Consider the following 15,574-nt stretch of genomic DNA (forward strand, 5'->3'; position numbering starts at 1 on the left):
GTACGAGAGAGTGGTACAAGGGGTTTAAGGAGACTGGAAGTTGTCAGAAACAGAAAAGTACCAGTTGACCAAGCACAGGTACAGCAGATGTTGAACGAGTGTGTGAATCATTTCAACAAAGTCCCATAAAATCAATCGAACACGAATCCAGAGAACTGGGACTGCCAACCACCACTGTACACAGGATTATGTATAAAAGACTGAAGTTTTACACCAATAAGGTGCAGATCCTGCAGGAACTCAAACCAAATGATGGACCCAAACACAAGGTGTTTGTCTTGGCTCAGTCACATAGACTGAACGCAATATTGTTTCATGGTTTTCTTGGCACTATTCCACATTTTGTTTTAGCTGGAGTGACTGGGCCTTCCAGCACAATCCTCCACACCCTTGCTTTAACTATGCAACCAAACGATGGACGTTTCACTACGAAATATAGAGGCAGAGATTTTGCCAGACAAGGTTAGTCTTTTGCCAGATAAATTTCTTTAAATACCAATTTCACATCAATTTCTGGGTTTCATTTTCATTCCTTTATATAGGAGTCACCAATCAATGGATGTAATCAGCATTTCTTTTCTAATCAATAGAGAGCTCTCACACAGTGGTAACATGCTTGGAAGAGAAACCGATCAACAAAGTTGTCACACAATGACTGGAATGGGGGAGCAGTAACTAATTCTAATGTAATGTGGTTTATCAACAGCATGACAAGCAAACAACAACAATAATAACGCACGACACTTTTCCCCTTTTTCAGGGGGTTGGTCAAATGATGGAATTTCTCCATACGGATCAAACGCATCAGTTTCTTACAAATCCAAACATACAAATCTTTGACGGTTTCAATCCATGTCTTTTTAGGATGTCCTCTCAGCTTTTTCTTCCAGGACGAGCTTTATTGTTATTTTACAGCTTCATTTAGGATGTCCTCAGCTTTTTCTTCCAGGACGAGCTTTATTGTTATTTTACAGCTTCATTTGCTGACCTATGACATGTCCATACCAACCAAGTTTTTTCTTCTCTATTCCCTAATAGTTTTTTTATTTTTTATTTTATACATTTTCCAGATTTCTGAACTCGGCATTCTTTCTTTCAGAGACAATCCATTTATCCATCGTATCATTATAATCTCTCTTCTTTCCATTCTTTTGCTATAAGAACAGCAATGAGATGAAGGAAAATGTGTTTTTTTGGTGGAAAACAGACAAAATGCTGTCCTTTAGACACATGGCAAACAGAGGAGTCTTATACTACAAAACTGTTTTCCAAAATAACCTTTTCATAGTGGGGAAAACAAATTTTCCAGCATGCAGAGTTCTTTGTTTTGTGCTTTTCCTGGTACAATCACCAACAGGGCCATGGGGCTTAATTTATTACTCAAGCTATTGGCTCATTGTAATCATAATGCTACAATAGGAAATAAAAAAAGATACATCCAGCAAAACAAGGAACACTGATGGCTGCTTTGCCAGGAACATGTGTAATTTTTTTGTTTGTTCATGTCACCCACACACTATCCAAGAATGAATGGTGAACTGTTGAAGAAAGCCATAAAAGGAGTATGACACCCTGTGGGTATTTCCACCATTGAAAACGACAAACTTGTATTACCTATGGGATATAGAAGATGCAAAACAAGCACAACAGAAAAAGACAAAAAAAAAAAGTGTGCCGCCATTTTGAAAATACTACCTGGAGAAACATAAAAAAAGAAGACAAATCTGGGATTCTACAAAACAAAAAGTAATCAAATATTGAGAAACAAGAAAAAAAATTACAGACAACATTTACGAACGATGATAAAATAAAGGAAGAGCAAGTAAACCGAGTGATAGGAATTAGTAAATGGTCACCAAGAGAAGAAAATGCCAGCATTGCCACAAAGGATTGATTCAACTGAGTTGGGAGGAAAATCCCACAGAGCAGCCTTTCAATGACGGAGAGTGTGGCGGTTATCACACTCTATGTCTACAATTCTCAGAGGTCACGAGACCTTGTCTTGGTTTCACAAGTGTTTTTAATTCATGTAAAACTGAAAAAGGAAAAATATAGCCATTCAGTACATGCTGTTACTTATAGTGTGTGCTTTACACAAAAATTATGATACGTTTTGTATACACACAATACAATAATTTGCCTCAAGTTACTTCAAGAGGTTCAACAATACATTGAGATTCAGCTTACCTCCATCCTAGGGTCCAGGTATAAAAGAGAAAACATTGATAATGGAGCCAATCAGTTTCTTTGTTCATCACGAGCAAACAGTTTGGCAGGAAGAAAGCGGAGGTGCAAGAATGTGATAACAGCGCCCCCAAACGGCACAGAAAGCTTCTATATTCGCAGCCAAGTGCCCTGAGTATTCGTGGTTTTTCACGGGCACAAAAAATATTTTTGATCAGGAACCACAAGTGATTATTTAATTATACATCTGTTGTTTAGTTTTAAGTCTTATGATTCCTTTAGGACGATTCTACCTGCTGCCCGGTCTCCAAGCAACCACGGAAAACCCTGGCATCACAGTCCTTGTACTAGTTTCATTTTAGATCCAAAATAAAAGTTCATTTTTACGTACATACCATGAACCAGCCTCGCTGATCGGTGCAACATATCCATGGTGTAAATCTTGCTTGAAAACCTTGAATCTTGACATAGGGATCGCCATATATGGATTAATGGACTTACCTTCAAGTAAATATTGCTTCTAGGTTCCTTGAAATATGGATCAATTTAACTTTCCCCAAGAAACAAAACCAAACTTGAAAAACAAACAGCTGAAGCAGAGCCGCATATGCCAGGCTATGGTAAAAATGCCCATTAGTAGAAATCAACAAACTGGACAACAAAACAAGGACACTGCTTCCTGGTCAAAATATACTCATCAAACCAGTGTATTGAATGCATCCAGCCCAGATGTGAAAGAGGTAGTGGGCTGGTGGAGTTGAATCAGATACACTGAACAACTGCAAGATCGTCCACAAACTTACAAAGCTCGTCATTGAAACGAATTTGTACAAAAGCACAAATAAATAAAGCCAAAAACTGCATCCAAAACTCACTTTGCTTGAAATGATCAAAAACAATTGTGCCAAAAAATGTTACACATGAAACAAAACGACATGGAACAGTTTTTTTTTTTTTTTTTTTGTATACAGGATCGAGTCTCGTTAAAAGAGCTAAGGTTTATCACACAAAAAAAAAATCAAAGACATAAAACATAATAAGGGGAGCGGTAGACAAGATGGGGAGAGAAGGGGAAGCACACAAACACAACATTTGGGAGCAGGGACATCGGGAGATCTGTGGGAGGGAGAGGGCTTGGGGGGAGGAGGCGTGGGGAGGCGGGGAGGGGGGTGGTGGGAGAAGTATAAAACACAAGGACACTGCAAGGACTTCCAGGAAAGAAGTTGGTATTTCAAAGTGGATCTGGGGTGAAATTAGCGGGGGTAGAAAAGATCAAGGTTTTGGAAGAGGAGACGATGGTGAATAAGAGACGAAATAAGAGATGGTAGTGAATAGCTGTTTTAAAGAGATGGAGGGAGGAGTGGGATTGAAGAGATTGAGGGAGTTTGTTCCAGATGCAGGAGAAAAGAGGAATGAAGGAGTGAAGGTGAGTAGAGAATCTTCATTTTGGCAGTTTAACCATAAGAGGGTTGCTGGCAGATCTTGTGCGACCTGTAGGAATATTTGGTGGACAGAGCACAGAGAGAGCTGGAGGAGCAAGGCCGGAGAGGAGTCGGTAGAAGACAGAAAGACCACCAACCTGCATGCGGTGAGTAAGTGAAAGGCCCTCAGAGTTAGCTTCATCACGGGAGATTCCAATGATTCTGAAAGCTTTTGTTTCAACAGCGTGAAGACGAGCTAGGTTTGAGGCAAGAGCAATGGCCCAGAGGGGAGGACAGTATTCCATTGAGCTGCGGATGAAAGCCTTGTATGTGGTGAGGAGTTCAGGTGTGCCAAGGAAGGACTTCACATGACGGAGGATGCCCAGTCGGTGACAGGCTTTGGAGGCCAGCTTGGAAATGTGGTTTTCACAGGAAAGATCATGGCAGATGAAAAAAAACAAACAAAAAAAACACCTTTAGAGGTCATTTTCCCCCGCAAAGCGGGGGTTGGCCTTTTTCGGGCACCGTGGTTGTTGTTGTTTTTGTTTGTCCCCTTTTTGGAGCAATGTTTTACGGCCGGATGCCCTTCCTGCCGCCAACCCTTTTTGTCGCCTTTTACGACAAACAGGGAATTACCAGTGAACTGGTACTCAATTAGCCGACCTCGGAAGGATGACAGGCTGAGTCAACCCCCCTGGCATTAATTCAGCGATCGACCAGGATTCGAACCCAGGATCCTAGGATCCTAAGCTGGCACCCTAGCCGCTAGCCCAACACCAGGCTAGCTGGGGGAGCTGGGGGAGCAAGGCTGGAGAGGAGTCGGTAGAAGACAGAAAGACCACCAACCTGCATGCGGTGAGTAAGTGAAAGACCCTCAGAGTTAGCTTCATCACGGGAGATTCCAATGATTCTGAAAGCTTTGGTTTCAACAGCGTGAAGACGAGCTAGGTGTGAGGCAAGAGCACTGGCCCAGAGGGGAGGACAGTATTCCATTGAGCTGCGGATGAAAGCCTTGTATGTGGTGAGGAGTTCAGGTGTGCCAAGGAAGGACTTCACATGACGGAGGATGCCCAGTCGGTGACAGGCTTTGGAGGCCAGCTTGGAAATGTGGTTTTCCCAGGAAAGATCATGGCAGATAGTGAGACCCAAAAGCTTGAGTGACAGAACTTCTTAGAGAGGATTGTTCAGAAAGTAGATGGGAGGGTTGTCCAGTCGGTCTTTTCGGAGAGACATAGTAAGAGTGTGATATATAGTGCCAGCATTGGCAACATCAAAGGGAACCCCCAAAACAAAACAACAGCGAGGTGTGCCAAAATTGAGAGAACAACAAAAGAGCAGGAAAAAAACCATCCATGGAGAAATAGGAAAATGTATCATGAAATCTCATTGGAATGGGGAAAACAAGGACAGCTGAATTAGGTGGAAAAGAAGTGCTGTGTTATAGCTACAGAGTACAAGAACAAAATAAAATGGTTAACGTTATCCACCATAAAGGTCACAGAGTAACCTGGTTAAACTGCTATAATTATTCCAGACTAATTGCAAACCTCAACTCTCCCACCTCTGAGGCTGTTCAATCCCACTTTTCCCTCCAGAGCTCCAAGCAGGTTATGCACGACCATCTCGAGCCATCCCCCATCGGCCATCCCTACCCGGAACCTTTTCTACCTCATTAACTAACACAACCTAACCCTCCTAATTGCAGGTTACCATGTTTCCTCCCCTTGCATCCTCTGCTTTTCTCTCTCCTCTTTGCCTGTTCGGTCATTTCCTTGCTTATATCATGTCCAACTGCTGCCACCCCTTCGCCACTGGCAGTAAATCACCTTTTTACTTCCTGTCACTATTCCATGAAGCCGGGTGGAGGCTTTATGGTTCAGGTTGGCTGGCTTAAGATGTAGGGTCTTGAGTTTAAGCCCCTGTTGTGCCGTTGAAATCACACCATGTGAGTTGACTCAGCCTGTCATCCTTTCGAGGTCGGTAAATGAGTACCATACTGGTAACAGGGAGCCTGGTGTTGGCTTAGCGGTTAGTGTGCTGGCTTGGGATGCTGGGATCCTGAGTTTGAATTCCGGTCGATCGTTGAATTAACGCCAGGGGGGTTGACTCGGCCTGTCATCCTTCCGAGGTTGGCAAAGTGAGCACCAGCTTGCTGGGATGAATGTGCCGTTGTGTGCCCCAGTGTAGAATAGGTACACCATATCCCTGCATGTCGTAAGAGGCGACTAAAGGGTTAACGTCAGGAAGGGCATCTGGCCATGAAAATATTGCCTCAAAAAGGGAACCAGGATGATCGTCATGGTATGGGGCCCACAAGGCTAATCCACACTCTAGCAGGGAAAATGGCCTTAAAACGGGAAGTACGGTTCTGGTAACAGAAACGAAATCAGCGGAACAACCACGCTTTCAGAAAACAATGCAAATTGTGAAATGAGGCTCGTGAAAGAGCTAACATTTATTTCACAAACAAATCAACCAGACAAACAAGATATATAAAAAGAGGGAGTGGAAGACAAGATGGGGAGAGAAGGGGAAGCACACAAACACAACATTTGAGGGCAGGGAGATGTGTGGGAGGGAGAGGGCTTGGGGGGAGGAGGTGCGGGAAGGGGGGGGGGGGGGGAGGGAGAGCAACAATGCCAGTATACAAAAGCTCACAAAGAAGTTTACATTGGCAGAAATTGCTTTCACGATGTGTATGTGCTTGTACACGTTTTGCCATGGACCAAGTCAGGTGATCTAACTGTCAGTGTGGGATGTTGCAGCATTCTTCAACGATGGCCACTTCCAGTTAATCACGAGAATGGCATGGATATAAACACACCTCTCCGATGTTCCAAGGTTGTTCAATCAGACTTCAGTCTGGAGATCATGCAGGTCAGTTCACAAAAGTGATATTTCATCTTGAAATGCATTTTATAGTCAGGACGGTCTCTTGACGAACACTGGTGACATGTAACCCAGTGCTACCTGCCGCATGGTCAGGTAGTCAGCAACAAAACCATCTACCCTCATTGGCTTGCCAGTGGGGAGGGTGACTGACACCCTGCAGAGCTAAAACCAATACCTGTTAAAGGGCGGATGAGTTCCCTTAGTAAGCCAATGGCCATCAAGGAAAGGAGATGGTGTCTCCTAAAAAACACCCATCCGGTTGGACCGGTTTTTTCGGTAGTAGGTTGTAGACAGCAACCTCCCAGGGCAGTACTACAGTTCGGACTTAGGAGCGTTAAAGTGGTGCCCGGAACCATCTTGCACTCTCAGTGTCAGGATTTCTGGTCTTACTTTCTTTCTCACTCAAACTATAGCTACCGGGGTAGCTTTAACCTCTCTTTCTCGCAAACAAACATCGTATACTTTTCATCACAAACTTTTCTTTCTCATTTTTCACACATTTACATTCTCTCTCTTTTATTTCTCTACATGGTTATTTTATTTAAAGCCTGGCCTCGATGAGGACGATACAAGTCCGTGATTGGAGCCTTCAACACAAATAAATAATAAAAACATGTGCAAGGCTGTGTATGAGCGTCGTCACTGATAAGGATGAAGTTGTGATATTGCGGTTTGGTCAAGGTGATGATTACAGGTGTAACTAAAGAGTTTATAAGACATCTTACCTCGCTACCCATTCAGAGACCACCCATATAACACCCATATAACACCCATAGAACATCCATAGAACATCCATAGAACATCCATAGAACACCAATATAACACCAATATAACACCAATATAACAACACCAATATAACACCAAAATGGAATTGAATGACGATTCTACAGGTTGTTGGGGGGGGGGGGGGTCGGAAGGTCACCACTGTTGCTGCAGCGTCTTTTACACCACCTTATTTAACACATTACATTAGTTGTTCATGTCCTTCATGAATTACTTAAAAAGAGCAAGTTTCCTATTTTGAATTATCTTCAATTTTGTTTGTCAGACTGGCAGACAGACAGAGTAAAAAAAATTGTCACTCCTTTCTGCAGATGCACCATCAAGACAAATACCAGCCAAAGTACTGCTAAACTACAGGATAGTTTTCTGGTTCATGATCCAATTCGTGTTCAAAATACCATTCAATTGAAATCAAGTTGTTCCTGATCATAAACTGATGTTTGTAGAAAGAAGGACACAGACAAAGTGAACAAATTGCTTAACCCCACTTTTCATTTCGCTTGTGCGGGGTACCACCCCATCCCTTCAAGGCTGCCTCCACAAACCTATGATGCCATCTATTGGCATAAGTAACAAATTCCTCCCCACCTAGTCACAAAATTCTAGCACATTAATCTTTGACACCTATGCAGAAGCTAAAACAGTCAGTGAAAATAATGTGACACCATCCGCTCACTCTATAGTTTTTATGTTATCTGACTGCATGGCATGATGTGGCACCTTTTTAGATTGATGCAGAACAATGGTATTCTGGACATGGCTCAACTGGCAAAAGGCCTGTTCTGAAATGTCTGAGTCAAAATGCGATGGTCACTGGCTCTTTGCTGGTCATTCTGAAAAGATTGTGCTTTCAAACGTGGATTTGTGTGGCAAGGACTTTCCAGTCTGATGGTACAATCACAGTGCCCCATACGTTAGACTGCGATGGACAATGTACTGGGAAGCACCGACGGTTTGAATCACTACCCTCCTCTTGAAACATCCCAATAGCATTAGTAGCAAACTCATTTTATGTAAAAGTAGAACAGCACTCATTAGAGTGCATACCTCCGCCAAGCTTAACAGTTTACGTTTTGCATCCCACTGATAGGCCAGATCTAGATCCGGACCTGAATCAAAATCGAATCGGCTTGTTCTTGTCACCAACCCAACTCATCCACCAAATTTTGTCACAAGTCGTACACAACTTTTTTAAATGTTATTTATCGTTTTTGGCCTCATCACTCAATGGTGAAGAATCACTTAAAGGAATTAAAATTCTCATATCTGGACCCATATTCGGAACTTCACCAAAACCGAAAAATTCTTCCTCATCACACGTCCAACCTGTCCACAAAGTTTCGTCCAAATCCGTCCACAACTTTTAGACATTGTACTATATATCGTGTTTGGCCCAATCTCTCAATGGTGAAGACTCACTTAAAAATGTTTTATCCGATCCAGATCTGAATCCATCCACCATCTCTTATCTTCCCCAATCCAAAACCTTGATCTTTTCTACCCCCGCTACCCCCGCTAATTTCACCCGCTACCCCCGCTAATTTCACCCGCTAATTTCACCCGCTACCCCCGCTAATTTCACCCGCTAATTTCACCCGCTACCCCCGCTAATTTCACCCGCTACCCCCGCTAATTTCACCCGCTAATTTCACCCGCTACCCCCGCTAATTTCACCCGCTACCCCCGCTAATTTCACCCGCTACCCCCGCTAATTTCACCCGCTACCCCCACTAATTTCCCCCGCTAATTTCCCCCGCTAATTTCACCCCAAATCGACTTTTTTGAGGTGCCGACTTCTTTCCTGGAAGTCCTTGGTGTCCTTGCGTTTTATACCTATCCTGCCTCCCCCCAGGCCCTCTCCCTCCCACACATCTCCCGATGTCCCTGCTCTCAAATGTTGCGTTTGTGTGCTTCCTCCCCTTCTCTCCCCATCTTGTCGACCGCTCCCCTTTTTATATATACTTTGTTTGCTTGTTTGTTTGATTTGTTTGTTTGATAAATGTTAGCTCTTTCACGAGCCTAGACTCTGTAGAGAAAAAATAAAAATAAAAAAAATCCGGATCTTGACCAAAATCTAATGATTTCATCCGTATCACATACCCAACCTCTCCGCCAAATTTAGTCCGAATCCGTCCACAACTTTTTGAGATATCCTGTTCACAGCGGACAAACAGACAAACAGACAGGGCTGAAAACACAACGTCCATCCACCTTGTGTGGCGGAGGTAACGAAGTCTCGCCAATCTCAAATTGAGAGAGAAAACATTGGACCATATATAGAGAGTATTGACCTTTAGAAGGCATTAACCAGACTCTGTGGCATAATGGTTTGGAGCATCACCTCTGAATATGGGATGTCGGGGTTCAAACCCCAGGCCAAGTATTGAAGAATTTAATAATGGTATGTGCTGCTTCCATGCTTGACACTCAGCAGTGAAAGAGATAGAGCACAGACAAACACCTCTGGGAGGGCGATGCCAAACCACCCAGTATAACCCTTGCCAAGAAACCTATTTGGCAGCACGAGCACTCTATAGAGTAATGTACATCAAAACTGACATGGGACATCATGTGCCACTGCATACACGTTGCATGGGAGACGTGACTTACAAGAAAATTTTCAGGATTTGTCAGTTCAAGCAATGATAATTGTAACGTCACAGGTTACACATCCAATTTCCTGATTGTGTTCATCTATCTATAATTCCAGTAATCTCTGTGTGTGGTCTGTGACTGCTGTTTCTCGACAACCACGGGTCCGATATACTTGAAACTTGCCAGGTATATTGCTGGGGACCCGAGGATGTGCCTTTTCAAGGTTTCATATTAATCGGAGAAGTAGTTACCGAGCTATGTCCAAAAAACGATTCAACCAATCAGAGAGCAGCAAGTTATCACGTGTGCCGAACGTGGCGAACAGACTGCCTCGGACGGCACATTTGAGAGCGTATTCATTTATTTCACGTTGGCAAACTATGTTGCCGCTATGTTGGCGTTAAACTATGTTTTAAAACTAATTAAAACTAATTTGCGATTCTTTCGCTTTCCTGCGCGTTTGTGCACGCTATGGCGATTTCTTTACCAAACTCCGCAAGCCGTTCGCTTTGGACCAAACCATTTCATGTAAATAGAGGGGGGGGATTGTCACCGTACTCGCAAGCCGTTCGCTTTGGACCAAACCATTTCATGTAAATAGAGGGGGGGGGATTGTCACCGTACTCGCAAGCCGTTCGCTTTGGACCAAACCATTTCATGTAAATAGAGGGGGGGGATTGTCACCGTACTCGCAAGCCGTTCGCTTTGGCTTTGCGAATGGACCAAACCATTTCATGTAAATAGAGGGGGGGGATATAATTTTAGATATATATATAGTACGGGCATGCCCTAGTCTCCTAAATATACAAAGTCAAAACAGAAAACAACAGTCATCTTATTTCAGGATGCAAACCAAATACACCAGAATATACAAAGACAATGTGTGCAAAGTAACCATTCACACAGCAGCAAAAACCAACATCACAGGTGAAGGCTCACCATTGCTTCATTCCCACAGAACATGTCCCACGTGCCATAGTTGCCATTTTGCTGCCTGTAAAGTCGTACAGCTTCAGAGAACGTTTGGCTTTCCACAGATTCTGGCTCCGAGAGACCTGCCAAAATGGCAAATACTGGGAATTATCTGGGATGTGAATATGCATGTAAAATATTAAAGTCATTCTTCAAAAATAGTCAAAGCAAAACTGAGCACGGGAGATGTGCAAAGAGTTCAAAGTTGATCAAATAATCAAACTTTTCATATTCACTTCAAACCATCTCGGGCTGTGAGGTACCATTGTTACGATGTCTAATGCACTCTTGGAAGACGGCAACCCATTCTTTCTGGTCGGTTTCATTGGTTGTGCAGAAAAGGTGGTGCCTATCGTATGGATGCCACAACACCACTGCAACACCACCTGCAGGGAGCTGCCAACCACCTGCTTTCTCAGTTAATCAGAGCAAGGGAAACAAAGCAAAATAAATAAATACCATTCAAATAGCGTGAAGTTTTTACACTTCTCCATATAAAAATAAGGTTCTTTTTTAATCAGAAATAAGCAGGCCATTACAATTCCTAACTAGAATGGCATTCGGCAGAGAGTAAAACTGGATGTCAGGCTGGACAGTTTATGTTTTGTATCCCAAGGCTGGACAGTTTATGTTTTAGCCTGGTGTTGGCTTAGCGGTTAGGGTGCCGGCTTGGGATCCTAGGATCCTGGGTTTGAATCCCGGTCGATCGCTGAATTAATGCCAGGGGGGTTGACTCAGCCCGTCATCCTTCCGAGGTCGGCAAATTTGAGTACCAGCTTGCTGGGATGAATGATCCCGGTGTGTAGCCCGATTTAGAATAGGTACACCGTATCCCTGCGCATCGTAAGAGCGTGACCAAGGGTTGGCGTCAGGAAGGGCATCCGGCCATAAAAACATTGCCTCAAACAGGGAACCATGATTGTCATGGGGCACGCAAGGCTAGCCCCCGCTATAGCGGGGAAAATGGCCTTAAAACGATCATTCATTCATATTCATATTCATTCATTCATCCCACCACTGATAGGTCGGGTCTGGATTCGGACCTGAATCAAAATCTATTCGGCTTGTTCTCGTCACCGGACAAACTCGTCCACCAAGTTTTGTCATAACCCCTCCACAACCTTTTGAAATATATTGTGATGCATCATTTATGGCTCCATCTCTCAATGGTGAAGAATCACGTTAAAAAAAAAAAAAAAAAAAAAAAAAAAAAAAAAACTCGCATCCGGATCTGCATCTTCACCAAAATTGAATCAATTCTTCCTTGTCACACACCAAACCTGTCCAGGTTTCGTCAGAGCCCATCCACAACTTTTTGAAATATTTGGTTACATATAGTCTTTAGCCCTCAGTATCACTCAGTTGTGAAGAATCACTCAGTAGAGAGCATATCTCCACCTGGTGAACAGTTTATGTTTTGTATCTCAGAGTAGACAAGAAAATCACAATACAGAATCACATTTAATCATCAATCACAGGAATCACCAGAGGTCCAGTCTTTCATACCCTGATCTCCCCTTCGTTTTTGGCCATATCACTCAATGGTGAAGAATCACTTAATAAATTCTACTAGCTGGATCTGGATCTTCACCAAAATTGAATCGATTCTTCCTTGTCACACACGCAACCTGTCCAACAGGTTTTGTCCAAATCCATCCATAACTTTTTGAGATATCTGCTATGTATCGTTTTTGGCCCCATCTCCCAATGGTGAAGAATCGCTTAAAAAATTATACGAGCCGGATCCGAATCTGGATCTTTACCAAAATCGAATCATTTCGTCCTTGTCACATACGCTACATCTCTGCCAAATTTCATCCGAATCCATCCACAACATTTTGAGATATTCTGTTCACAAACGGACAGACAGGCAAACAAACAGCCAGACAGACAGACACAGACAGGGGTGAAAACATAACCTCCATCCACCTTTGGTGGCGGAGGTAACCAGTAGCTAGTTTGAGTCTGCAGAGCACGGGCCTTAATATTTGGATTGTGGGGGAGAACAGTTATACACACAACCTCACTGCAGACCCCACTTGAGATGAGACAGAATGTCTGAAGTGTTTGCCTCCAAATCTCATGTCCTGTCTGCTGTGGCCCCACATAACACCGACTGCCTACTGGACTCTGTTTTTGTACTGTGGAGGATTACCTACAAACAGTTGTACTGTTCTTCATGAGGAATAGATGGACCACGGAAAACCTAGTGCTGGAGCTCTGAAAGACAAAAATCCTCACGTCTCCTCAATTTCCTCTACAGATTCCTGGGTCCAGGTGGTGGGGCAAAAGCCACACTTCCAGAGAACTTTGTTAATCTTTTCACGAAGGAGACTTGCAGCTACCTCTGACCTGCCAGGCCCTCCTAGCGAGGGATAGAGAACTCAATCCTGATCCAAATATCTACACATGCCCAACATCTAACACACCCATCACCAGAAGACATTATTCACTAAAATGCAATAGTTGCCAAAAGTCGCTACACAAAATGCACCGTGCTCACCCCCCATCCACTAGATACAATAATCCCAATGGACATGGGGTTGTAAACTCAGCAACCCTTTACGCACACCCATTTCTAACAACCACCATTACCCAAATACCGAACACAAACGCATCGCTCCCCCATCTCTCTCCACAACCATCCAGAAAACAAATCAGAATCCTACAAGTAAACACGAGTGGTATTCAAAATAAAGTTACAGAACTACAAAACATCCTAAAGACACACAATATTGATAAAGCACCGATTCAATAATCCAAACTTATTGCAACCTGAATTTTCATACAGATTCCTAAATAGACCACACTCAAACTAGACAGGCCCAAAACAGTAATGGAGGGGAGTAGTGGACACCTCACCCTCACACCGAATCTTAACTACCCTAACTCGAAGACAACATTTATAATAAAATGATTACACCACTGAACTCTTAACATTCAAATTAAATCGAAATAAAAAGAGGTAAAACTCTCCACAACAATGAATAGCTACATACCACCTCCAAACATGAAGCCACGCTCCTTTAATAACATACAAAACATACAAAACATACCACAACTCGAACCAACGCAAGATTTTCGGCATTACGTTTGAATGCGAAATGAGGCATTTTGCACACGCACTGTTTTTACACCGACCCAGGTGGGCTCTACGGGCACTTTTAACCTGCTGATGCCAGCGCGGAAAATCTGCGATTCAAATCGACTTTTAAACAACTTTCAGCATTTACACAAAAGGGTGGTTATTTCAAAATGGTAAACCAAAATCGTGTTCCGCAATGCAAACCGGACTCGTGGAAAGAAAGGAATTATGATAAACATCATCATTGATCGAGAGGTGTTGGGTTCCTAATATTTCTGTTAGTACATTCTTGTGTTTGCTGTGGACAAAGCGTGCGCACACACACACACACACACACACACACACACACACACACACACACACACACACACACACACACACACACACACACACACACACACACACACACACACAACCTCCAACAACAGTTAGCCAAAGATCAAATGACAACCCCATTTCCCCTGAACTAACACATGTACTCCAAGATTACCACCACCACTTGATGGAGAATGGTCCATGACCTACCCTCCGAACACCTCCCATCATCATCCCACTTAAACTTACCAATAAATCTCTATCTACGGAGGGAAAAAGCAATCACAAACTACAAAATCTACGAACTATTCACAGCACTAATATAAAATGATCTCTACTTTTAACATACAATCTCCCAGCTCCACTGTTGTTGTTTCGTACGAAACCTGTGGCTGCTGGTTGCATCATTTTTCTGGAAGCACGTTTATGCCACTGATGGTGCCCCAATTACCAGTGAGCTGGTGTTTAATATCCCCCGCACTCCCACCCCCCGGCATCAATTCAACAATTGACAGGGATTCTAACTCAGGATCCTCGGATGCCAAGCTGGCACCGGTACCACTAAGCCAACACCAGGCTTCCAGCTCTACTGATAACGCGTTGAGCTACTTCAACAATGAAACAAGGAGAAACAGACATACAGTGTCATAGCCCCCGTAGTTTTAATAATATTGCTGTACGGAGTTAAAGAGTTAGCCCATATTTACAAGATGTATGTGTATGCACAACTGACTTGAGTGGTCATGTGACATTGAAGATTGCGTACGATTGGGTTATTCAGTCAAGAATATTAATGATGTGGGTCATGAAGTTATATTCTGTAAGATAGTTGGTCATGTGGCATGTATCATGTATCATGTATCATGTATCATGTTTTTGATTGGGAATGCAAATTTCGCACAGAAGGGATTCAATGTTCATATATTGTGGAGGAGATATACTGAATTACACAAACAGTATAACATTTAATAATATTTATTTATGTATAAAATAAATTATATAACTATGCAATAGAAAATTATCATTCGGTTGAAAATGCTGTCTGACCGGTCGGCCATTAAGGATCTGATCTCGGAAAAAAATGATGTGCATAAGTAAGCCATCATTTATTATCTGTGGGCCAAGTTTGAACAAGACCGGTAAATGCATTTCCGAGAAATGGTTGAGGACATGTTCAATACTGGGTTGCTTTATGGCGTAGCCTGGAGAGCAACGCCGTCTAGAACAGCGTTTGTCTGTCCGTATGAATGTCACCACAAACGTACACCAATCATAGCTGAGGATCTGGTCACGTGACAGGGGGACGCATTTAGTAATCATTACAGTT

General features: G+C 43.0%; 1 protein-coding gene across 2 annotated transcripts in view; it reads right to left on the reverse strand.

The window, feature by feature from the left end:
• Positions 1-15,574, reverse strand: part of LOC137438949 (protein Niban 2) — a 163,203-nt gene that overhangs the window by 32,358 nt on the left and 115,271 nt on the right. The window contains exons 5-6 of one of the 2 annotated variants that reach the window (XM_078767514.1): positions 11,111-11,257; positions 10,815-10,930 (exon numbers count right to left, since the gene is read on the reverse strand). In XM_078767514.1, the coding sequence (XP_078623640.1) occupies positions 10,815-10,930; positions 11,111-11,257 (263 nt within the window). The remainder of the gene's footprint in view (positions 1-10,814; positions 10,931-11,110; positions 11,258-15,574) is intronic. The other variant, XM_078767515.1, reaches the window with a different exon arrangement.

This window comes from Myxine glutinosa, chromosome 13 (assembly GCF_964187855.1).
Source record: "Myxine glutinosa chromosome 13, kmMyxGlut1.1, whole genome shotgun sequence".
Lineage (NCBI taxonomy): Eukaryota > Metazoa > Chordata > Myxini > Myxiniformes > Myxinidae > Myxine > Myxine glutinosa.